This window comes from Trachurus trachurus (assembly GCF_905171665.1).
Source record: "Trachurus trachurus genome assembly, chromosome: 22".
Lineage (NCBI taxonomy): Eukaryota > Metazoa > Chordata > Actinopteri > Carangiformes > Carangidae > Trachurus > Trachurus trachurus.
Window position 1 is genome coordinate 2,642,447 of NC_139907.1, and position 26,416 is coordinate 2,668,862.

At 42.7% G+C, this 26,416-nt stretch overlaps 1 protein-coding gene across 1 annotated transcript in view; it reads right to left on the reverse strand.

Moving 5' to 3' along the window:
* The window catches only part of akap6 (A kinase (PRKA) anchor protein 6), a gene marked incomplete at both ends in the record, with an annotated part of 204,851 nt that overhangs the window by 29,094 nt on the left and 149,341 nt on the right, over nucleotides 1-26,416 (reverse strand). The window contains one exon of the mRNA XM_083998470.1: nucleotides 17,629-17,919. Coding sequence (XP_083854596.1) covers nucleotides 17,629-17,919 — 291 coding nt within the window. The remainder of the gene's footprint in view (nucleotides 1-17,628; nucleotides 17,920-26,416) is intronic.

Sequence of the window (26,416 nt, forward strand, 5' to 3'; positions counted from 1 at the left end):
AGATTTGTTTTGAAAGAAGATGGGACTTGCTTTTTCTTTTTTTTTAGCAGCGTAATGTATCTATTGGTATCGCTTCAGTGGTCCGACCCGACCATGCCTTCCAGAGGTATAGAATTAGACTACTTAGAAATAGTATATCTTCATGATGGGCTCATTTGCTGTTGTAGGTAACAGAGACACATCAGCAGAAACCAGAGGCTTTTGCGTATCCAGTTAAAAGCTCCGTACAGGGGCTTTAAGGTTGTCTGGTATCGCAGAGTTTCAGGTTGTGGTGCTTCCAAAATGATGCTTGACCCAGTATCTTGAAGACCTTGTGACAGATCTGATCTCTGCGGCAGGACTTCTTGTTCTAGAAACGTCTCTTTAAAGCTGTTTCCCACTAAAATTCACCTGGACGCGGGTTTTTTTAAACGCGGGTTTCCCTGTCTTGCCAGTGCTGCGACATGTTGATCAAAAGCCGATTGTTACACTGATTGTTAAACGTTTTTTTTGGCCAGTGGGAAAGGGGGTAACGGTTGTGTTTGGACTTGTTTTCCTGCTGCAGAATGACTTTGGGACCAATCAGGTGCCTTCTTGGTGAGATGAATCCAAAGTCCCTAAAACCTTTGCACAGTTCATCACTTCCTTTTTTGGCCACAAGAGCTTCAATCAGGAACCAACCGAACCAAAACGAGTAAATGCAAAAGTTTGTTCAAGTCTTCGTACTTTGAGGCTTTGAAGATGGAGAGTGATGAACCAGATGATCAATGGGAACCAAAGAGACGGTGGAGATAAACCACAGGAATCTCCTTTACAGACGTGTCTGACAGAGTCTTGAAGACAAAGACAGAAGCTCAGACAACGTGGAGCAGCTCTGGGTAGAAAGAACGAAGGGTCTTCATGTTGGAGGAACTCAAGAAGAAACTGGTTGGACTAAGACTACGTTTCAAATCTGGTCGGAGAAGAATCAGGATCGACCTCTTGAAGAACTGGAGAATGAAGCTGATGTTTGTGTTAAAAAGAAGGTTAACAAGAACCAAAGGAACTCCAAGAAGAAGCGTTGTTTCACGTTCAAGGTCGACCAACAGGAGAGAAAAAACAATAAGCGACGTCTTTATCTCCTCATTTGTTTTTTCTCTCTCTCTCTCATCACCCTCTTGTAGGAGGGGTGACCGAACTGGGATAAACAAAATGAAGAGGATCTGCTCTCCTCCTCCTCCTCCTCCTCTAATTCCCTCTTCACCCTCTCTCTCCTTCTTTCTCTCAAGCTTGATCTCTCTCTCACTCTCTCCCTCCATCCCCCCTCTATCTCTCTCGTTCTTAAATCTCCCTCTCCCTAAAAACAAAATCCTCTTAACTCTCCTCCACCTCCTCATCTCCACAATCTAATTACCGAGACCTGCCGTGAAGAGAGGGATGTAGGAAGAGAGAGAGAGTAAGAGAGAGGAGGAGGAAGGAAGGGAAAGAGTAAAGACAGACAGAGGAGAGTGGAGGTTGTCGGAGCGTTTGAGGGTAAAACACTTTGAAATGACAGAGACGAGAAACAGGAAGTCGTCTGTTGATGTTGATGAAAACACAAACAGTTCAAGAGTTCAACGTCGTCTGACTTTGAACTGTGTTTTTTTTTTTTTTTTTATTCCTGAAAAACTCGTCGTCAGAAATCGGAACTGATCTGAGAGAAACACTCGACTGTACAAGAACATTATGAGACAATAAAGAGTATAAATGACCTGAGAGAATGAGACGGAGAGAAAAAATACAGAGATAAAGAAAAGAGACGAGAGGAAGATGATGATGGTGAAATGTTGATGATTTAATAAAGATACCGGTTGGAGAAGAAGTTGTGTGACCAAGACCAAGACCAAGACCAAGACCAAACCAATGCAAGACCATTCCCAAGACCATCACTGTATTCAGTGCCACACTGCAAAAACTCAAAATCTTACCAAGAATATTTGTCTTATTTCCAGTCAAAATGTCATTTCTAGTCAAAACTAATCTCATTATACGTAAAATCACATAAAAAGTAGCTTGTTTTTAGACACTTTTTACTTCTTTCAAGCAGATTTTCACTTGAAATAAGTAGAAGAATCTGATAGTGGAGCAAGTTTTTCTTCCTTATTACAAGCACTGGCAGATTTTTCTACTTATTTCAAGTGAAAATTAGTTTGAAACAAGTGAAAATTATCCAAAAACAAGTTAATTTTTAGGTGAAGAGTCTTATTTTAAGTGGGAAGAGATTAGTTTTGACTAGAAATGAGACATTTTGACAAGAAATAAGACAAATATTCTTGGAAAGATTTTGAGTTTTTGCAGTCCAGTCCTCATTATAACCATGTTGTGTCCTGATATTTAGATTATTCCTCCTCAGCTAAAAACGATTACTACGACAACATTATCTGATCTTAATGAAAACCTGTCAAACCTCTTTAAGTTTAACACAACATGAAGTGATGATGATAACACAGGTAACAGTCTTCTTTTTATAGGAGGTAAAACTGAAGGAAATAGTGATAAAAAACAGAGGACAGAGAGCACACTGCGAAAACTTAAAATATTTCCAAGAATATTTGTCTTATTTCTTGTCAAAATGTCTCATTTCTAGACAAAACTAATCTCTTTCCACTTTAAATAAGACTCATCACCTAAAAATTAACTTGTTTTTAGATCATTTTCACTTGTTTCAAACAAATTTTCACTTGAAATAAGTAGAAAAATCTGCCAGTGAAAGCAAGCTTTTTGTGCTTGTAATAAGGAAGAAAAACTTGCTCCACTATCAGATTATTTGAAGTGAAAATCTGCTTGAAAGAAGGAAAAAGTGTCTAAAAACAAGCTGCTTTTTAATGTGATGAGTCTTATTTTAAGTAGAATGAGATTAGTTTTGACTAGAAATAAGACAAATATTCTTGGTAAGATATTGAGTTTTTGCAGTGCAGAGTTAGACAGTAATGGAGAGAGACAAAGATGGAGAAAGACAGAAGAAGGAAGAGGAGGAGGAAAAAAGACCGAACGAGAATCCGAAAGAAGGAAAGGACAGAGAGAGAAACAAAGAGGAAGGACAGAAGACAAGGACAAAGTGTAAAAGTACGAGGAGACAGAAGTAAAGAAAAGACAGTCGGAGAGAGAGAAGGAGGGAATAGAAGGAGGATTTTTGGCAGCTTGCTCAGTGACCCAGTGGATATTTCAATCAATTACCATTAATTAGAAATCTCTGATTAATTCTATTTGTTGATTAAGTCAATTAAAACCACAAGCACTCGTTATCGCACAACGAGCCTAATGAATTCCTGTCGACAATTTGCTCCCACACACACACACACACACACACACTGTGCAGCAGCAGCTCATACCGCCTACAGCTACCAAAAGTTTGTCGTTTGCACACTCTTCCCTCTTTTCTCTCCTCCCTCTCTCTCTCTCTGCTCCGTTTTCACTCCGTCTTCATTTCTCTGTCATATTTTAAGTTTTGTCCGTCCGCCTTAGTAAAAAAATAAAATAAAATAAAATAAAAAGGACAGGAAGTGCAGCGGTCCGTCCCTCTGGAGACAGGACGACCTCGTCCTCTAACCTGAAGGCCTGCAGCTCCCACAATGCACCGGGGCTCCAGAGACCTCTGGGGGTCCTTGGCCCAGGACTCCAGGTAGACCACACAAGGTTGTTGTGGACCAGACCAGCAGACGCACAACCACAACCACAACCACAACCACAACCACAACCACAACCACAACCTCCCTCCTCACTCTAGAGGTCGGGGGTTTGATAAAGAAACTTTCTGCTTTTCCAGTAAAACACAAACCAGAAATAGAATATAAATTGTTTGTGTTGCGCTGTTTTTAACAAATGTACGGTGTCCTTGAGTGTTTAGAAAGGCGCCTATAAATAAAATGTATTATTATTATTATTATAAAAAAGAACAAGATCTTTGGGAAAAGTTAGACATTATTTAATAAATTATTATCTTGTCTATTATCTTATTTGATTTTATAGGTCTGATGTTTTTTAATCTCTAATCTGTTTATCTAGATTTACATTGTGTATTTCATTATAGTTAGTTCAGTCTCGACCTCATTGTGTTGTTGTATCTTGATGTATTTTATGGATTGTTGAATTTTTGCATTATAATATAATATAATCATCTTTTTACTCTTTCTTTGTGTATTGAATGACATGTTATTTATTTAATGTGTGTTATTGTATGATTTTATGTGGTATTTTATGTGGTTTTATGTGGTGAAGTCAAAGACAAATTTCCACATTGTGGACAATAAAGGAAAGTTTAAAGATATAGATAAAGATAGATAAAAACTTTATTGATCCCTTTGGGGAAACCCCTTCAGGAAATTTTGTTTGGAGTTGCAGCGTCATATGATAAAAGAGAACATTTTTATCATTGTGTTGTAAAGCACATTGTCAAGTCGTTCTCGGCTTGTTTTTAAATGTGCATTAGAAAATAAATGTGACCTTGACCTTTGACATTGTGTTTACCACAGGTTGTTACGGCGTGTGACCTCTCTGACAAGACTCTCTGACCTGAAAAGGGTTATTCTACACAAATTAGAAATGAAAAATAGAAAATAAGTTCAGAAATATGATGATTCATAATTAGTGAAAAGAAGTCAGCAGCCGACAACCTGCTTCACCACAGGTGAACTTAAAGCAGAAGTAAGTGGTCCGGTCGTTTTACCAGATCGAACTGGTACGACTTCACGGTCGGAAAAATACGAGTTTCCTTGAACGCACCATAACAGTCCTCGTCCCTACGTCACCACATTCACGGCGTTCCTTGGCTGCACACACAGCCCTGCATGCCGTTCTCTCTCCTCATTGGATAAAAACTGTAGGATACGATAAATGTTTTCTCTTCGGCTCAGAGCAGAGCAGAGGGACTGACAGACCCGTGTTTCAGTCCAAACACTCTATGTAAGTGATTGCTGTCGGAAGATATAACTATTTAAGACTTATATTAACACAAATATATCACTTACTTCTGCTTTAAAGAAAGCCAAACTGTGTTTCCATGGAGACGGAGAGTTAACAGGTAACAGGTCGTCCGCTTCACACAAACATTAATATTATTAATTTTCCACAATGAAAAACAGTCGGTGAGTTTTTCTTTTTCTTTTTTTTTCTAATTTTCCTAATCTTTAGCTGCTTCTGCTCAGTTCTGTTTTTCTTCAGACTCATCGTAAAAATAATGAGCCACAGTGTCTGGGACAGATTAACACACACACACTCACACACACAGAGTAGACACACACATAGTGACCCACGAAAACCAGAGAAAGTCTTCATCTGGTCGTCTCTATGATTGTGCAACAACAAAAACACAAACAAACATCGGCCTGGTGGACTCACACATGTGCACATTCCCACAAGAATCCTTAAAACACTCACATCTTCAGTTGTTCCTACACACTCACCCCATCTACCCACAATGCTCCTCTTCCCACCTTATAAGCCTTAACCCCCCCCCCTCCCTCTTGTATCTACTAATAGGAACCAATTAGTCCCCATTGTCCGCTCTCCCAGCAAAAGAGCATTATGGGAATTCCCCCTACTTAACACCTTTCCTTTTCTAAACAGGCTCCAATTAGACGCCTAAAGGACAAAGGGACAGAGGACAAGTGGGTCCTCGAGGGGGCGGGGACGGAGGGACGGGACAGCGGAGGTGTGTGTCTGTGTGTGTGTGTGTGTGTGAGAGAGAGAGTTCAGTCCTGATGATCGCACATTTAAAAAAAAGAAAAGAAGAACTATTCTGTTGTTTTATCGTAAACTAAAACCAGAACTCGTCTGTTCAGGAACTATGAAAACCAGAATCAGTGAGTCTCAGGTTTCACTGGGTGACATCATTATGACATCATCATTACCATGCACACACACACACACACACACACACACACACACACACACACACACACACACACACACACACACACACACACACACACACACACACACACACACACACACACACACACACACACACACACACTGTCCTGCTGCAGCAACCTAACATGGATGGATTAATGCGCCACAGAAAGTAGTCCCCCAACAAAAGTAGGCCTAGCTACGTACGGCACATTGATGACATAATTGCTGCCATACTTGAAATGTTGGGTTTGGTTTTTAAAGGGATAGTTCACCCAAATTTGAAATTTCACTCATTATCTCCTCCCCCTCATGTGGACTAAGGGCTGGGAGAAGTTTCAGAGTCCTCCGTGGCTTCTCTGAGTTACAGGGGGTCTCGGCGTAGCAGTGCATGTCCATATAACGTTTGCAAATGGATACCAACTGTCTTCGTAACAAAAAGAAACCGGGAAGAGGACGGAAGAGGAGCTTCTGCTACAAAACAAGCTTGAAATATAGACTTATTTCATTTTTTTCGGGACAATTTCGCATTTCAGAGCTTCAATACAAGACGGACATTACATACGAGCAGCATGGAGGTATTTGGATGTTTTTTGGTGTGTCTTTTTGTTATGAAGACAGTTGGTATCCATTTGCAACCGTTATATGGACATGCAGTGCTACGCCGAGACCCCCTGTAACTCAGAGAAGCCACGGAGGATGAGGGTGAGTAGATAATGAGTTTCAATTTTGGGTGAACTATCCCTTTAACTCAAGCACCTCCAGTGACCCACAATGCATCTGTTCTGTTATTTCACCACACATTGTTTTGTTTTTTTCAGCTTCATATATAAACAGGTTGTGAAGCAGCAGGATCATTAGAGGCTTTTAGGGCGAGACAGTGAAGAACGACTCGTCTCTCCCACTCACTTCACTTCAGACCAGAAGCTGCTGAATCACCGACATTAAAATAACAGATTCAGCTTCTGAGTAAAAAAAAAACTCAACTGAAGACGTTTATGTTTTCAGTCAAACCATCCAGAGACTGTTTTCTAAAGTGATCCGATTAAAAAAATTGAACAGATTTCAGAATAAAACACTCAGAGAAACCAAATCCTGCAAAGTGTTGGTCCAGGTGAGGGGGCGGGGCTTTGTTGTGACATCACAAAGTGACAGGAAGTCCTGACGGCTGGTTTTAAGGCTCAGTTTCTGAATACAGGCTGTGTGCATTTCTCTGTGGACTGAGGCTTTGATACTTTCACAGTATTAATATAGAACCTAGAGCTGCCTTATAATCAGACTACCCTTAAAAATGTTGGGTTAAAAACAACCCAATTTGGGTAGTTTCCCAACCCAGCGCTGGTTAAATATTGGACAGAACACACACTGGGTTAATTTAACCCAACAAATTATATTATACAACAATTATTATATATTTAACAGAAATAACCTAAACTTACATTCACAAACACACTGCTAGGAAACTCCTCCAACCGAATGTCAACCCAATGTGTTGGGTAGTCCAAAACAAACCACACAACATTATAGAAATTACAACTCAACAGCTAATAACTCTAGAATTGGGTTCTCAGAATACCCAATACAATGAAAATAACCCAATTAAATTAACCAACAGGATCACCCTAGCAGTTGGGTTGAAAGAACAACCCAGCATTTCTTTGTGTGTACACATGGACATCTACCTTTATACTGTATGGAGCTTTAATAGAAACATCTACCTTTATACTGTATGGAGCTTTAACACAAACATCTACCTTTATACTGTATGGAGCTTTAATACAAACATCTACCTTTATACTGTATGGAGCTTTAACACAAACATCTACCTTTATACCGTATGGAGCTTTAACACAAACATCTACCTTTATACTGTATGGAGCTTTAACACAAACATCTACCTTTATACTGTATGGAGCTTTAATACAAACATCCACCTTTATACCGTATGGAGCTTTAACACAAACATCTACCTTTATACCGTATGGAGCTTTAATACAAACATCTACTTTTATACTGTATGGAGCTTTAATACAAACATCTACCTTTATACTGTATGGAGCTTTAACACAAACATCTACCTTTATACTGTATGGAGCTTTAATACAAACATGTGAAACAACATCCCAGCTAAGACGTAGTATATAGGAACAGAGCGGAGCGCGGCCTTCATGTGAAAGTCAAAATGGATTACCGCTGACATCATTAGGTCTTATTGATTATTGTAAGTTATTAGGCGAAGTCCCTTTTTGCGGGCGACATTTTAGGGATGAAAGCTTCACTCTTAAAATATTCAGCAGCAGTAAACAGATGGAGGATATATGAAGTCTGTGTGAGTGAAAGCATTTACTGTTCTCACTAATGCAGCCGCCGCCGCCGCCGCCGCCAGTTAAAACGCTGCTATCAATAAAACCCCATCTCCCTCCGTCTCTCTGCATATTCGTCTTTTCAACCCTTCCTCTCATCCGTCTCTTTTTTTTTTTACCCTCTTTCTTCCTTTTCTCCGTCTCACTTTATACAGTCTCTCCATCTTTCACCATCTTGTTTCTGTCTCTTGTTTTGTCTTCTCCCTGCAGATTTAAGTGGATTCTCTTTTGTCTCCATCTCTTTTTCTTTTCTTTCTCTCAGTGATTTATTATTATGTTTCTTAATCTTTGGATCAAACAGGAGCATCACAGATGGACCAGAGGTGAAGCCCGGTTGTCAGTCCAACATCTGGATGTGATAGCACCTGGAAAACTGCAGCTGTGTCCAGGAAACAATAAGAAAAACTTCATTAAAATAAAAAACATCTGGACTCGTGGAAGCTGCTATCTATCTATCTATCTATCTATCTATCTATCTATCTATCTATCTATCTATCTATCTATCTATCTATCTATCTATCTATCTATCTATCTATCTATCTATCTATCTATCTATCTATCTATCTATCTCCTTATTTTTCTTTCTTTCTTTCTCTGTCTTTTTACTTCTTTCTTTCTGTATTTCTTTCTTTCTATCCCGTCTCTCTGTCTTAATACGTCTTTCTTTCTTTCTCTCTACCCCTTATCTCTGTCATTTTCTTTCTTTCTTTCTTTCTTTCTTTCTTTCTTTCTTTCTTTCTTTCTTTCTTTCTTTCTTTCTTTCTTTCTTTCTTTCCCCCTTCTCTGTCTTTTCACTTCTTTCTTTCTCTCTTTCTGTATTTCTTTCTATCTACCCCGCCTCTCTGTCTTATTACGTCTTTCTTTCTTTCTCTCTACCCCTTATCTCTGTCTTTTTACTTCTTTCTTTCTACCCCTCTATATCTATCTATCTATCTATCTATCTATCTATCTATCTATCTATCTATCTATCTATCTATCTATCTATCTATCTATCTATCTATCTATCTATCTATCTATCTATCTATCTATCTATCTATCTATCTATCTATCTATCTATCTATCTATCTATCTATCTATCTATCACACCTGGAAAACTGCAGCTGTGTCCAGGAAACAATAAGAAAAACTTCATTAAATAAAAAACATCTGGACTAGTGGAAGCTGGACAGGTGAGCTACACCAGTTGCATACGAAGCCGTGTCGCCTTCATGATTTGAAACTGAAACATTGTCGAATTTAAATTTCTGATTAAAAGATGAAAACGTGTAAAGTGCATCTCTCTTTCTCGTATTTTCTCCTCTCTTCTATTTGATTGTCATCTCTCTCTCTATCTCTCGGTCCGTCTCCGTCTCCTTCAGCAGATGAAAGAGCCGAGTGTTTTCTTCTCCTCCCGAGCAGATGAAGATCAAAGTCTGATCTGTTTGTTGGCTCCGTTACCGGGGCAACGCCTCACCTGTTTACTCGCCTTCAACCCCTAACGAGCAACTCTTAACGAGAAAACACCTCTTCAAAACACCGACCATCATCGCACTCACACACACACACACACACACACAAACAAGCAATGCAACAAATAAGCACAAACAGAGCTACAAGCAAAACACACACACACACACACACACACACACAGATGAGCATTATCAAAAGCCGCTCACACACACACACACACACACGCAGCAGCCTGTGTAGTTGGCGGGGAGTCGTTGGATCTTTAATCCTCATCATGCAGCAGGTATCGATATCAGAGCTGCGCTGTCGCCTTCTATCAGCTGCCTGAGAGACGCAACAGAGCGTCATCACACAGAGGTCACAGAGGTCACACTGTGCTACACACACACACACACACACACACACACACACACACACACACACACACACACACACACACACACACACACACACACACACACACACACACACACACACACACACACACACACACACACACACACACACACCAACAGCATCAGAGGCTTCAGGAGGATGGCAGAGCTACGGAGGCCCCGAGGGGTCAAACCACTGCAACCTGAGAGGAGATATCCTAATATATTATATTATTACTGTATATGACTGGTCCATCACTTAGTCCCTATAACAACAGGCTGACACCAGGCCTGGTCAGTCTGAGCCTTTAAGTTTCACTGTGAACGAGGTAGAAAGTCCTTTATTGCCATTCGGTTACTAGTGTAGAGAGAACGAAATGTCGTTGAAATCGCTGAGACGAATAAAACTGACCTAAAACCAACCAGAATAAATAGAGAAATAGACACTAGAAATACTAAAAAAGAAAAGAAAAGAAAAGTGCTAAGTGAGGAATCAATTATAAAACAAACAAACAAACTGCAACTGCAATTTAGATCACATGGCATTTTGTCGTGTGACAGTGTTCAAAATGGACTTTAACTAAGTTTTTAAGTCACATTTTTAATATTTACCTTTTACACTGTGATGTTTTCTACTGTACATTTTAACCAGATGAAGGATTTTAGTCGTCGTATGTGTGGAAGTGAAGTTATGAGAGAAATATAAACTCAGAGCTGCAGGAGACATCTTGTGTTTGCAGATGGTTTTTGTAAGTAAAACTGTTTTATTTTTGTTTCTACAGGTTTTAATCATCCGGTGTGTTTGTTATGGTTTCATCTGCAGGTTAAAAACCTCCAGACTTTAAATATCTGATTGTTTCTGAAGCCTGAAGTTTGATTCAGTGACTTTGCCGTGTTTCTGTTTCTCCTGTTGAGTTATTGATCATAAAAAAACACCTGCGTCTGATCGATCGATTGAAGTCAGATTAAGGTCGTGCCTTTAGGTGGTGGTGGGGGGGGGGGGGGGGGGGGGTGGAGAGAGCAGCAGGAAGTAGGCGAGGTCACGAAGGAGTCATGACGAAGAAGTAGAAGAGAAGGAACAGGATGGTGCTGAAGAAACCCAATATCCACCAATTTAAAAATGAAATGAGGATGTACTTTGAAAAACTAACAGGACTGACGAACAAGAAAGCCATGCGACTGTGACTCTCTACAAAACCTTTAAATCCTCTCTGTGAAGTAAGTGTTTTGTACCCCATGCTCTGGATGCTTATGTATGTTTTTTTTGCATTGTGATTTTTTAAATTATTTATTTATCACTTTTATTTATTTAATTTTACCACAAAGCCTTTAAATCCTCTAGAATATTTGTCTTATTTCTCGTCAAAATGTCTCATTTCTAGTCAAAACTAATCTCTTTCCACTTAAAATAAGACTCATCACCTAAAAATTTACTTGTTTTTAGATAATTTTCATTTGTTTCAAACTAATTTTCACTTGAAATAAGTAGAAAAATCTGCCAGTGAAAAAAGTTTTTTGTGCTTGTAATGAGGAAGAGAAACTTGATCCACTGTCAGATTTTTCTACTTATTTCAAGTGAAAATCTGCTTGAAAGAAGTAAAAAGTGTCTAAAAACAAGCTGCTTTTTAATGTGATGAGTCTTATTTTAAGTAGAATGAGATTTGCTTTGACTAGAAATGACATTTTGACTAGAAATAAGACAAATATTCTTGCTAAGACATTGAGTTTTTGCAGTGATATGTACCCCATGTTCAATTCAATGTTATTTGTTTGTCATTGATGATGAATTTCAATAAAGATTGGAGTTAAAAAAAAGAAAAGAAAAAAGGATGGTGCTGAAGAGACGATGGAGGAAGAAGGAGCTGGAAATAGAAACGACTGAGGAGGAAGAGGAGGAGGAGGAGGAGGAAGAGGAGGTATGGGGAGGGGGTCATGTGTTAGAAATGATGAGGAGGGCCGAGGGGGCAAAGGGCATGATTGGAGGGGTGTGGGGGGGTAACTAACAGTAGGGGAGGGCAGGTTCATCTACTGTCAGCAGCAGGGGAGAGAGGGAGCGGGCAGACAGATAACAGGAAAGAGAGGGGGAGGAGGAGGGATGGATGGAGGGGGAGGGGGGGGTTGGATAGAGAGAACAAGACGGACAGATACAAGGAACAAGGGAGAGAAAGGAGGAAACAGAGAGAGCAAAGAGAGAGAAAGATGGAGGGACGGATAAGGAGACGGAGGAGGGCAGCTTCACTTCAGAGGAGCTAAACACTGATAGCCACAATCTATGCTAACATCTGTGTGTGTGTGTGTGTGTGTGTGTGTGTGTGTGTGTGTGTGTGTGTGTGTGTGTGTGTGTGTGTGTGTTTGTGTGTGTTTTCAGACGCTGCCTCCGAAACAGCGTGAGTCCGTCAAAAACACATTAGGACAGAAAGAAAAAAAGAAGAAGGAGAGAAAGGAAGAACAAATGAAAGACAAACATCAGTGTCACCTCTATTTTTTAACAGAACTATCTATCTATCTATCGTTCCATCCATCCATCCTCTATCTATCATTTCCTTATTTTTCTCTTTCTTTCTCTCTGTATTCTTTCTTTCTTTCTTTCTCTGTCTTTTTACTTCTTTCTATCTACGCCTCTCTCTGTCTTTTTCTTGCTTTGTTTGTTTCTTTCTATCCCCTTTCTCTGTCTTTTTACTTCTTTCTTTCTCTCTTTCTATATTTCTTTCTTTCTACCCTGTCTCTGTCTTATTACGTCTTTCTTTCTTCTATCTATCTATCTATCTATCTATCTATCTATCTATCTATCTATCTATCTATCTATCTATCTATCTATCTATCTATCTATCTATCTATCTATCTATCTATCTATCTATCTATCTATCTATCTATCTATCTATCCATCCATGTGTGTGTATGAGCTTCACTCTCATCCTCTGTATCTGAGCAGGTGTGTGTTTGTACCTGTCTCTACTGTCTGTATCTGTGTGTCTGTGTGTGTGTGTGTGTGTGTGTGTGTGTGTGTGTGTGTGTGTGTGTGTGTGTGTGTGTGTGTGTGTGTGTGTGTGTGTGTGTGAGCTCAGTCTATTAATTCTCGGTGTGTCCGGCCCCCAGAGCGTCCTCCACTACAATAGAGAGTCATCGGAGGCCCGGGGCCTGCTGGAGAAAAACGTCTGGCCCCAGACGCCGTATCTTAAAGGAGCGCTAATTCAATTAAGAGGCAGGTTGCAGACAGACAGGTGGTGGGGGAGGGGGGGAGAGAGGGGGAGAAGGACGGAGGGAGAGAGGAAAGGAGGGAGGAGGGGTGGGGAGCAGATAGAAGTATAAAAAAAAAGAAAAGAGAAATATGGTGTGAATAAGAGGGAACAGACTGAGAGGAAGTGAAGACAGAAACATGGCTGCACAGGTTACACTTCCTGTCTCCTAAAGTGGGCGTGGTCACTTGTCCCCCCACCTCGTGTTGTGAACGTGTGTATGGATTTATAAAAGTTGTCGCTAGAGGAAAGTGAGCTGTTTATATTTTCTTATGATAACATGGAATATCTAATTTAAAATTAGTTAGTGCGGGCGTTCACAAACGTTTGTTGATGTTGATGTGAAGACAGGACTGGAACAAAGTTCATTTGTCCTGATTTGTCCGTGTTAAATTTGTCCATTTTCATGTTAAAATGTTCAGAAGAGATGTGTCTTGCGAAAACTGTGTCCAATATTTTACCTCAGTGACTATGGAGGGAGGGAATCAACCATAATCTGAGCTCATGTTCACTTCTCCCATTGGAGTCAATAGACTCAAGACCTGCTGCTGCTGCTGGTCTCCTAAAGGGGGCGGAGTCACGGTCTGCTGGTCTCCTAAAAGGGGCGGAGTCACGGTCTGCTGGTCTCCTAAAGGGGGCAGAGTCACGGTCTGCTGGTCTCTTAAAAGGGGCGGAGTCTTTGTCTGCTGGTCTCCTAAAAGGGGCGGAGTCACGGTCTGCTGGTCTCCTAAAGGGGGCGGAGTCACGGTCTGTTGGTCTCCTAAAAGGGGCGGAGTCACGGTCTGCTGGTCTCCTAAAGTGGGCGGAGTCACGGTCTTCTGGTCTCCTAAAGGGGGCGGAGTCATGGGCTGCTGGTCTCCTAAAGGGGGCGGAGTCACGGTCTGCTGGTCTCCTAAGGGGGCGGAGTCATTGTCTGCTGGTCTCCTAAAGAGGGCGGAGTCATGGTCTGCTGGTCTCCTAAAGAGGGCGGAGTCACGGTGTGTTGGTCTCCTAAAGGGGGCGGAGTCATTGTCTGCCGGTCTCCTAAAGTGGGCGGAGTCACGGTCTGTTGGTCTCCTAAAGGGGGCGGAGTCACGGAGAAACCCACGGGACACGGATACTTGTAGTTGAGCGTCTTTGATGCAGTTTCTCTGTCGTCATGGCGTTTACCCGTTACCCAGTTTTCAAGGAAAAGGAAGTCGCACCCAAACGACGACTTCTTCTCCGCAAAGTGAAATGAACCACTGACAGGTTCCTATGAACAGTTTAGCATGAGTTTTGATTGGACGATGATGGCGACATCCATCTATCCATCTAAAATAAAAGTGCACAACACTCATGAAAAGTTTGTTGTTGTTGTTGCTGCTTTAACACGTTTGTGAATGTGAGTGTGTAAAAGTGAGTGCTGGTCGTGTGTCTGTACATTTGTAGCTAGTTTTTACAGCTAAATGTGTGTGTATGTGTGTGTGTGTGTGAGTGTGTGTGTGTGTGTGAGTGTGTGCATGGCCTCGGCGACCTCTGCCGACCCCCGCTGCTTTCTCATACAGCCGTACAGTAATAAGCTGCAGCGCGGAGATCGAACCCATTTACGAGTCCAAATGCCAAAAAAACAGACAAATGACGACTGAAATGGAGTCGACTTCTCTTAAAATGGAGCGCACCCCCTCCTCCCCCCCCTCTCTCTCCATTTAGCCTCGCTCCCCCTCTCTCTCTCTCCATACAAATGACTGCTATCAATATTTCCAATCTTCATTTCTCCAGAAGCTCGCAGCCTCTTTCTGCCAGAAATCAATGGCTTCCCACTGAGAGCTGTGACAAGGATCAAAAGTGAGAGAGAGAGAGAGACTCCACTCACTTTCTCCAGATAAAGTCTCTCCTTTCTATACAGTTTCATCATTTAGGCAGCATGTGTGTGTATGTGTGTGTGTGTGTGTTTCATATTAATACTGACCACTTTACATCTCGCCCTCCCTCCCTCTCCCTCTCTCTCTGATTGATGAAAACATCACATTGGAACAAAAGCGATTTCATGATGAAACACTGATCGATACTAAAAGTCCTGGATGGAAAAACTGAAGCTGGAGTCTCAAACCAACAACAACGACACAAACTAAACTCCTGCAAACGTAGGCTACAAACACGACCACGATCTGATCTCAGACCTTAACTTCCTGTAATGCTCAGGCCTTAAGGTCCACACAGAAACGGAGCTTCACCCAAAACGATCTTTTTCTTGTTCGTTTTGAACACGTTTTCTGTTAGCATGTTGTCTACTGTCAAATAGGACCACAATGGAAATAAGCCTTTGGGCTTTATTGTGTTTTAATCCTTTTGAACACTTGTCTAATGTTGTTCAATAAAGTTTTCAATTCAATTCAATTCAACACATCATCGTTTCCAGAAATATCTGCATACGCACAGATCCACTGAAAACGACTCTAAATGCTGTCGTACATCCACCAGCTTCTCCACAAAGAAACATTTACAGTAGATGATAATAAAAAGTTGTTAACTTTATAATTCTGCCACTGATATGATGTCTTTGTCTGAAACGCTGCTCGAACCACTTTTATTTTGAAAACAACTGGGTTCTAGATGCACTTCCTGTCCAACCCTGATTGAGGTTGTGTTCACGTTATGATGGTTCCCACTGTGTTGATCTAAATACACATTTGATGAATAAAAAGATTAACATGCTTAACCACACACACACACACACTGAACAAACCTGTGTGTGTGTGTGTGTGTGTGTGTGTGTGTGTGTGTGTGTGTGTGTGTGTGTGTGTGTGTGTGTGCGGGTGTGTTAAAACACCACATGAACTTTCTCTTCACCAACTTTTGTTCCTGTCAAACGTGTGACAAAGCTTCGGCCAATCAGCACTAAGCTTTATTAAAAAACAAAAAAAAACAAATATGTTATCTGTGTGTGTGTGTGTGTGTGTGTGTGTGTGTGTGTGTGTGTGTAGTGATACATTGTGTTACTGCTGCAGGAGATGGATGTATGGAGGAAACAGCAGTTAGCCTTAAGAGCGGCGGGACGCTAACAGGATATTAATCAGCCTACGTCACACAGAGAACAGCTAGCTGCGCTGATTAGCCTAGCCCCGCCGCGTGACTGACAACCACACACACACACACACACACACACACTTAAATACACAGACACACACACACATATAAAAACACTCACACACATAAATAAATGAATGCATAATAGTATAAAGACGACACACTGACAGACAGACGACAGAAACACAAGCTGATGAGTTTAGTTGCACAAAGTTAAACAACACACACACAAACGCACACACACACACACACACACACACACGCACACACACACACACACACACACACACACACACACACACTGCAGCAGCAACAGAGTGTAAAACTTCCTGTTGAATCGTCTCAGACACTTGAAGCTTCAGTCACATGATTCTTATCAATAAACGACCACTGATCTACAGCTGAGATCTGACCTTCATCATCCTCATCTTTGTGCTCAACATCATCAACATTCTCCATCCACTTCCTCCTCATCTTCATCCTCCTTCCTCCTCCCTCCTCCTACTCTTCCCCCTTCTCCTCTTCCTCCTTATCCCTCCATCCTCCTCCTCCTCCCCTTCCTCTTCCTCACTCCCTCTCATCTCCTCCACCTCTCCTCCTCCTCCCCTTCCTCTTCCTCACTCCCTCTCATCTCCTCCACCTCTCCTCCTCCTCCCCTTCCTCTTCCTCACTCCCTCTCATCTCCTCCACCTCTCCTCCTCCTCCTTCACCCTCCTCTTTCCCCCTCTTCCTCCTTATCTTCCTCCTCCTCTTCCTCCTCCTCCTCCTCTTCCTATTTCCTGCTCCTCCCCCTCCTCTTCCTCCTCTTTTTCCCTCTTCCTCCTCATCTTCATCCTCCTTTCTCTTCATCCTCCTCCTCCTCTTCCTCCCTCCTCCTCTTTCCCCTCTTCATCCTCCTTCTTCCTCCTCCTCTTTCCCCTCTTCATCCTCCTTCTTCCTCCTCCTCCCTCATCCTCCTCCTCCTCTTCCTCCCTCCTCCTCTTTCCCCTCTTCATCCTCCTTCTTCCTCCTCCTCCCTCATCCTTCCTCCTCTTTCTCTTCCTCCCTCCTCCTCCTCCTCCTCCTCCTATTTCCTGCTCCTCTTCCTCCCTCTTCCTCCTTCCTCCCTCTTCCTCCTTCCTTCCTCTTCTTTCCCCCTCTTCCTCCTCCACCTCTCCTCCTCCTCATCTTCACCCCCCCTCCTCCTCCTCCTTCTCCCTCCTCTTTCCCCCTCTTCCTCTTCCTCCCCCTCCTCCTCCTCCTCCCCCCCCCCTCCCTCCTCTCTCCTCCTCCTCCTCTTTCCTCCTCCTCCTCCCCCCCCCCTCCTCCTACCTTGAAGTTCTCCAGCTGCTCCTGCGCCTCCTTGTCGTGCCTCAGACAGGAGTTGAAGATGAGCAGCTCGGTGTCTCTGAGCCAGGACTTCAGCTCTTTGATCCGCGCCTCCAGCTGCTCCAGCAGAGAGTTGGTGAGCGGCGACAGGGCCGAGCGAGGGTTCTCCACGGCAACGCCTCCATCGCTGCTGTTGCCGCCGGCGACCAGCAGCAGAGAGCCGGTGGTGGCGGTGGTGGCGGTCGACTGGTTCCTCCTGGAGGAGCCGGGTCCAGAGTGTTCAGAGAGGATTTTCTGGAAGAACAAATGAAAACATCGGAGTGAGTGAGTGAGTGAGTGAGTGAGTGAGTGAGTGAGTGTGTTGGGACGTTGTGTTGTGTTGTGTCGATATCCCATCATGCAAAGCAGCACATCAATCAATACAAACATGGCCATTAATCATTTACCCTCAGAGATGTGAGGATCGATAAAGAGGATGTCACGTATTCATCCCTAAACTGCCCGAGGACGGTCAACATGTCACTCATGTCTGTCTCTGTCGCCGTTGATGACATCGTTGTTGTTGTCTTGTTTACGTTACGTCACCAGATGTTTCTCCCATGGACTGTATAAAGAATGGACGTAGCACCGTGACGTCACCCATTGGTTTGGGGGAGTCTGTTTTGTGCCGCTACTACGGGGGTTTGAACCGCGCCATGTTGGATTCTACTTGCCATATTAGGAGCGGTGCGGCATTTAGCCGGCCGAGAACCCGCCCACTGGCCTCGAAGCAGCGGTCGCCGGACCTGTCACTCAACGTTTCCGCGCCCTAATTGGCCAGAACTTTAAACCTAATAACAGTCAAGGTGTGGAAGCTGATGCACACCTAAAAAATCTTGAAAAACAGGTGCGTTGGAGCATAGGTAGGGAGTGAACAAAGGAAAAAAGGGTCTCCCGCACACTGTCAAGTCACTTGCAAAAGACTTTAATAAAACAAACAACGTTTCGGTCCACAGGACCTTTTTCAAGCAGAGAAAAAGCTGCTTGAAAAAGGTCCTGTGGACCGAAACGTTGTTTGTTTTATTAAAGTCTTTTGCAAGTGACTTGACAGTGTGCGGGAGACCCTTTTTCCTTTGTTCAAACCTAATAACAGTAAAACGGTAGAGTTTAAAAAAAATTCACCCCCCTCAGAGTGTGTGCGGGGGTAGAAACTATCGGTTGAGACCAAAAAACGTAATGGTACCAGGCTTTGATCATGTTTACTGAGGATGTAAAGTCGGCGATTTTAACATGGGGGTCTATGGAGAATGCTGCTTTCTGACACCAGCCCCCAGAGGAAGAAGAGGGGATTGCAGTTTGTTGAACGCGGAAGTGACTTCACTTCTCAGACCCACAACTGACCCCTTGGTTTCTCCCTGAACTTTAAGAACCTGAACCGTCGTCCTTTGTTTTTATTCTCATGAACTTCAACGTTAATAATCACTGTGTCGTCTAGAAACTCAGTCATTAATGAAGAGAAAAGACTTCTTCCTCCTAAATCTCTTGTTTCAAGTTTTTTGTTTCTTGTGAAGAGAAAACTGTTTTTTTTTGTTTTTTTCATGAGTCAAAGTCTCCCCATGTTAACAGAAGAAGCAGAGAAGGTTCGTAGTAGATGATAGTTGGACAAGTGGAGGAGTTAAAGTAGAAAAAGCAGATCCAGAGGTGTGATGCTGCCTTCAGGGTCTCCTGTTCTGTTTCACTGTGTGTTTATTTCAGATGATAATTCCCTGTAAACTGTAACCAGGAGGTGATAAAAGCTGTGATGTAATTGTTTCATTCAGACGCGGTTGCTAATGCTGTTATTATTATTATTATTGTAGCTGTGAATTAGCTCGACGTTGCTAATGCTGCTGTAATCACTGCGTTAACGAGGTTTGCCATTGTTGACGAACAAACCTCTTGTAGAAAATTGTAGAACCGGTGTTTTCTTTTTTCTTTTCTTTTCTTTTCTTTTCTTTTCTTTTCTTTTCTTTTCTTTTCTTCCAGGTGCAAACAGAACAGATCTCAGATCAGCTGCTGCTGCTGCTGCTAATTCTGCAGCTTCGACCCGCGGAGCCGAGATTCACGCCCCGAAAAAACAAAAACATCATTTAAGGCGCACAATAGAAAGTGAAAGAAGTGTTTAGTGAGGAGCAATCACTGTTTCAAATAGGAACCACTGAGAACAACAAGGGCCGGGCTCCCAAGTGTGTGTGTGTGTCTGTGTGTGTGTGTGTGTGTGTGTGTGTGTGTGTGTGTGTGTGTGTGTGTGTGTGTGTGTGTGTGTGTGTGTGTGTGTGTGTGTGTGTGTGTGTGTGTGTGTGTGTGTGTGTGTGTGTGTGTGTATAATAAGCTCTGCAGAGTAATTTTCCAACCCCTGTTGATCACACAGTGCGACACAGCACGCGGCTCAGAGACACTATTCCCCACTTGGATTCAGACAAGTGTGTGTTTTTGTGCTTCTGTTCACACACACACACACACACACACACACACACACACACACACACACACACCTGAAGAGTGCTCATCTATACTTATATAGGCTATACAATGTGTGTGTTTGAAATCGTGAGCAGCAACAGGAAGTCCAGTGTCTCTAAGAAGAAGTTTGCATATTTAAAGGGATAGTTCAACATTTTGGCAAATTGGCCCATTGCCATAATCCCTATAGTCATAGCAGTAGGTTCGTTACCTTTAATTGTCGGTGCAAGCTATTTTTAGAACGGCGGAGCAGAGCCGTGAGCTGCTCAGAGCTACGCTACGGAGGCTCATTATGGGATTTCTTGGTTTCCCTCATCAAACTCATCAAATACACAATCCAACAACTCCACAACGCTCTGGTGGACAAGTTGTGAGCTGCACATTCACCACGCTATGAGATAATAACACAACGTTACCAGACAGAGTTGTTTTAGAGGGAAATTCATGCAAAACCGCTGATGCGTGTTGCCTTCAGGGACAGTTTTTCATCAAGCAGTCTCTGTATTTACCTCGAAAACGGCTCAGTTTCGTAACGTTGTGTTATTACCTCATAGCGTGGTGAATGTGCAGGTCACAACTTGTCCACCAGAGCGTTGTGGAGTTGTTGGATTGTGTATTTGATGAGTTTGATGAGGGAAACCAAAGAAATCCCATAATGAGCCTCCGTAGCGTAGCTCTGAGCAGCTCACGGCTCTGCTCCGCCGTTCTAAAAATAGCTTGCACCGACAATTAAAGGTAACAAACCTACTGCTATGACTGTAGGGATTATGGCAATGGGCCAATTTGCCAAAATGTTGAACTATCCCTTTAACATTTAGATCTTTTTTTTACTGATGTTTCAGCAGTTTGAGCCAAGTGGAGTCAGGAGGGAGTCGTTCTTCTTCCTCTCCTTCTTCTTCTCCTCTAACTCGCTGTGTTTCTTTCTTTGCAGCGTCCAGGGAAAAACACAAAGAGGCAATTTCATCCTGGAGAGAATGTAAAGTTTGAGGCCGGCGTATTATTAATTTGACTCGGCTAACGAAGAGCGCTGAGGCGTGAGCCGCTCTCTCACAAACACAGGGAATAGAAACTTCTGGGGGGGAAAAAAAGCAAAAAAAAAAAAAAAAAAAAAAAGCAGAATATGAGATTTAGTAAGAAAGAAAAATTGTGTTGTAATGAGAGGAATGTAAATATCTGATCACATCAAGTAGCAAAAATGTGTTTTTCTTTCATATTTAATAAGACAGATTCTTCCTCACTTCAACTTTTTGCGTATTTTGCAACACTTAGCTAAAGGGGATAGTTCAACATTTTGTCAAATTGGCCCATTGCCATAATCCCTATAGTCATAGCAGTAGGTTCGTTACCTTTAATTGTCGGTGCAAGCTATTTTTTAGAACGGCGGAGCAGAGCCGTGAGCTGCTCAGAGCTATGCTACGGAGGCTCATTGTGGGATTTCTTGGTTTCCCTCATCAAACTCATCAAATACACAATCCAACAACTCCACAACGCTCTGGTGGACAAGTTGTGAGCTGCACATTCACCACGCTATGAGATAATAACAGAATAGAGCTTACACCAACAATTAAATGTAATGAACCTACTCCTAAAACTATAGGGATTATGGCAAGTGGCCAATTTGCCAAAAATGTTGAACCATCCCTTTAAAGTTAAAGTTAACAATGTAAAACATATGTCTTTTTTATTCATTTATTTCAGTCATGTGCAGAGAATAAAGTCATTTATTACACGGCTCTATTGAATGCTGCTCTCTGATTGGTCCAGCGCTGCGTTCTGCGGTCCGTTATTTCTGAATAATGACCGTCGTCAAGTATAACAGACCGTTGCTAGGGACGGCGCTCTGATCAGCGCAGCACAGAAAAGAGAAACTATGCAGGATATTTACCTTGTGTTTCATTTTTACCGTCATTAAACAGCTTCGGACTAATAGCGATGTTAGATAAATGACTTGTAACTTGTTACAAGTAGAGTGGAGGCTCCTTCCACATCGTGGCTGGAAACCAGACCTGCTGATCAGAGCCTCTGACCCTGTGTGTGTCACAGCTCTCTGTCTCCTCTCATCTCGGTGGCACCGCGGCTCCGCGACACAAACGCACCCCGTAAACAGTAAAGTTAATCTCTTGTTTATGACAGATACGACTACACACAATACACACACCGTAACACGTGTATGGTAATCTATCGATCCACTGATTGATTATCAAAGGCTTCACATGCACGAACGGGAGGAGGCTCGGCAAAACAGCGGAAGTGACCGGTCTTGCAGATTCGCTAAATTATGCAATTTTAAATCAATGAAAGTCGTATTTTGATCAGAATTATGTTTCAAATTAATTATTTCACTCGTAAACCGTGTAATAAGCGGGATAATGTATAGTTGGTCGGTTGTTATGGAGAAATAAACCCCTTCATGTTGTATGAAACCCCTCCGCTTCGCGTCGGGGTTCCATACAACCTGTCGGGGTTTATTTCTCCATAACAACCTCCGAACTATACATTATCCCTTACTTATTTACTACTGCATAAACTCATTAGTAACAGTGAATGGTGCAGATTACTATGGAGACGCACTTTATTATAATATTATAATATGATATTACAACACCTTGGTATTGAAACAGCACAGAGTCATAGATGCCCATCAACATTTTCCTGTGACTGAGGTTTATATTGACCATAAAACTCACAGCAACGACCCAGAATGAACAGAAAGAGTTTCATTAAATTACTGGCTCATAATTGTGATTCCTCATTCATAAATGTCCAACTTTCCTCCTGATGTTGAGCTTTTATTTTTGCTGTGATCTGTCTGATCCTTCCTTAAAGTTTCTACTCTCACTCCACAAACTTTGCTGTATTTTTTATTTTATTTTATTTTATTTTATATATATCTTTATCTTTACACCCACTCAGGATCATATGGCATTGTTTTTTTGGATCAAATATCTGTTATCTTCAGCTCTTCAGCTACGTTTTTTTTTTAACAAGCGTCCAAACAAGAGAGAAGAAACTTTGAACACGGAGCGGCTGCTGAACGAGCGCCGCATGGAGTCCCCGCTGCTCATTTGCATATGTATGTGTTTGTACAAAAGGTATTGAGTCGTTGGTATAGCAGCGACTCTGCCTCCCGTGTGGAAACACTACTTTAGCTGAACTCTGGCAGGTAAAAACCAGCCCATTAGACGGCGAGGAGGGGCGATAATAGGACCCCCCGATCGCTGAAATGTGCAGTTAGCTTTGTTGTGAGAAGAAGCGGCGGTGATTATGAGTCTGTGGTTAGTTTGGCAGAGAAACAGAGAAGAGGAGGAAGAAGAGAGGGAGGGAGGGAGAGACGGCACAGAGAGGCAGAGTGGAGGAAGGGATGTAATTTAAAAAGATATAAAGTGCAGGTTTTTTTTGTCCTCAAAACAAAAGTAACAGAAACATTAATTTATTTTTTTCCTCTTTAAGGAGACTTGATACATTTCCTCCTCGCTACAGGCGTCACCATCAGAAAGTCTGTGTGTGTCCGATGACGATGAAAGCGCTGAGCTGCACGACGCCCCTCGAACGCATCTCGACCTACGATCAAACTCTTAAATGGTTCACACACACACACACACACACACACACACACACACACACACACACACACACACACACACACACACACACACACACACACACACACACACACACACACACACACACACACACACACACACACACACACACACACACACACACACACACTCTCTCTTAATTGTTTTACAGGTTCATTTACAGTCTGAGACCTCAAAGTCTCAAACAGCATCTATTCAGTTTGTCTGAATCCTACACTGTAAAATTATTGTAACATTTTACAGAACATAACCTGCTAAATTTAATTTTTTTTTTTAAATTGTGTGTTACAAAAGCCTGAATGAGATTTTTTTCTCATTTTTCTCATTCATTATCAATTTTGTAATAAAAAATTAACCTACACTGTAAAAAAAAAACTTACTAAATTTCATTAAAAGATGTGATGTGTACAAAAGCTTGAATGTTTTTTTAAATGAATGACATTCATTTCTCATTTTTCTCATTAATTCTCATTTTTGTAATACAAAATAAATATATTTTTAATACAATAAAAAATGACTGTATAATTTATATAGTATTTTTAAGCTTTATTCAATTAAATACAAATCCATGTCTTTGCTGCAAGTCATCACTGTCTATCTCATTCTCCTGATTTGCTGTCCCTAATATTGACCTGTCACAATAAAGGCTTAAAAGCTTAATAATATGTATATTAAAAAAAAGGAGTAGGCTATTTGGTGGTAGCAATTTAGGAAAAATCTGTAAAATTACTATATTTTCTTCTGTGGAAACATTGATTTATTTATTGTATTTTACAGTTTACAGTTAGTTTTGTTTGTTTTTAATATTTGTTTTGTACAGCACATTGAACCATTGAGAGGACGCCCTGCTCTAACTTTAACTTTTAAATAAACCTTTAATTCACTGGACAGCAGGACTGGTGATGTCCACAGACCAGGAAGTAACTGGAGAAACAAACTTTTGAGAGGAAGTAGAGATATCTTTGAAATTACAAAATAAAGCAGCAGCTCAGTTTCAGAGAGGAAGGTGTGTGTGTGTGTGTGTGTGTGTGTGTGTGTGTGTGTGTGTGTGTGTGTGTGTGTGTTTTCTTCTGAGAAACAGTTTCACAATCAAACGTACACGAACCAAAAACACATTCATCAGGTATCGAGTTTGTTTCTGTTTGATTTCATGTCGGTGAAAATAATTCATCACTGAAGATAAAGAAGAAGAGGAGGAAGGAAGATAAAGAATCTAAAGGAGTTTGATCCGGTTTGTTTGTTGTGACGTTTCTATCGTGAGAGTAAAGACGGAGCAAAAGAGGAGGAGGACAAAGAGGAGGTGAAGAAGACTAAGGGAGGAGGAGAAAGAGACAGAAAGAGGAGGAGAGAAAATGAAACCAAGAGAATTAATCAATTAACCTGTTCTCCCTCTCTCCTCTTCCTCCTCCTCCTCCTCTTCCTCCTCCTCCTCTCTCCTCCTCTCTCTTCCTCCTCCTCCTCTTCCTCCTCCTCCTCCTCTTCCTCCTCCCTCTCCCTCTTCCTCCTCCTCCTCCTCTTCCTCCTCCTCCTCTCCTCTTCCTCCTCCTCCTCCTCCTCCTCTTCCTCCTCCCTCTCCCTCTTCCTCCTCCTCCTCCTCCTCTTCCTCCTCCTCCTCCCCCTCCCTCCTCTTTCCTTTTCCTCCTCCCTCCTCCTCCTCCTCCTCCTCCTCCTCCCTCCTCCTCTTCCTCCCTCTTCCTCCTCCTCTCCTCCTCCTCCTCCTCCCCCACTCTTCCTCCTCCTCCTCTTCTTCCTCCTCCCCCTCCTCCTCCCTCCTCTTTCCCTCTCTTCCTCTTCCTCCTCCTCCTTCTCCTCCCTCTTCCTCTTCCTCCTCCTCCTCTTTCCTTTTCCCCCTCCCTCCTCCTCTTCCTCCCCCACTCTTCCTCCTCCTCCTCTTCCTCCTCCCCCATCCTCCTCCTCCTCCTCTTCCTCCTCCTCCTCCTCCCTCTTCCTCCTCCTTCCTCCTCCTCCTCCCTCCTCTTCCTCTTCCTCCTCCTCCTCCCTCCTCTTCCTCTTCCTCCTCCTCCTCCTTCCTCTTCCTCCTCCCTCCTCTTCCTCCTCCTCCTCCTCCTCCTTCCTCCTCCTCCTCCCTCCTCTTCCTCCTCCTCTTCCTCCTCCTCTTCCTCCTCCCTCCTCCTCCTCCTCTTCCTCCTCCCCCATCCTCCTCCTCCTCCTCTTCCTCCTCCTCCTCCTCCCTCTTCCTCCTCCTTCCTCCTCCTCCTCCCTCCTCTTCCTCTTCCTCCTCCTCCTCCCCCTCTTCCTCCTCCTCCTCCTTCCTCTTCCTCCTCCTCTTCCTCCTCCCTCCTCTTCCTCCTCCTCCTCCTCCTCCTTCCTCCTCCTCCTCCCTCCTCTTCCTCCTCCTCTTCCTCCTCCTCCTCCTCCTCCTCCCTCTTCCTCCTCCTCCCTCCTCCTCCGCCCCCTCCTCCTCCTCCTCTTCCTCCCCCACTCTTCCTCCTCCTCTTCCTCCCCCCACTACTCCTCCTCTTTCCCTCTCTTCCTTCTCCTCCTCCTCTTTCCCTCCTCTTCCTCCTCCTCCTCCTCTTCCTCCTCCTCCCACTTCCTCCTCCTCTTTCCCTCTCCTCTCCTCCTCCTCCTCTTCTTTCTCCTCCTCCTCCTCTCCGCTCTCTGACTCTCTGGTGTTTTGGAGCGAGGACGTTATTAACACAAACAAACACCTTTTGTCTCATTATTTTATTTATTTGCTTTTCTCA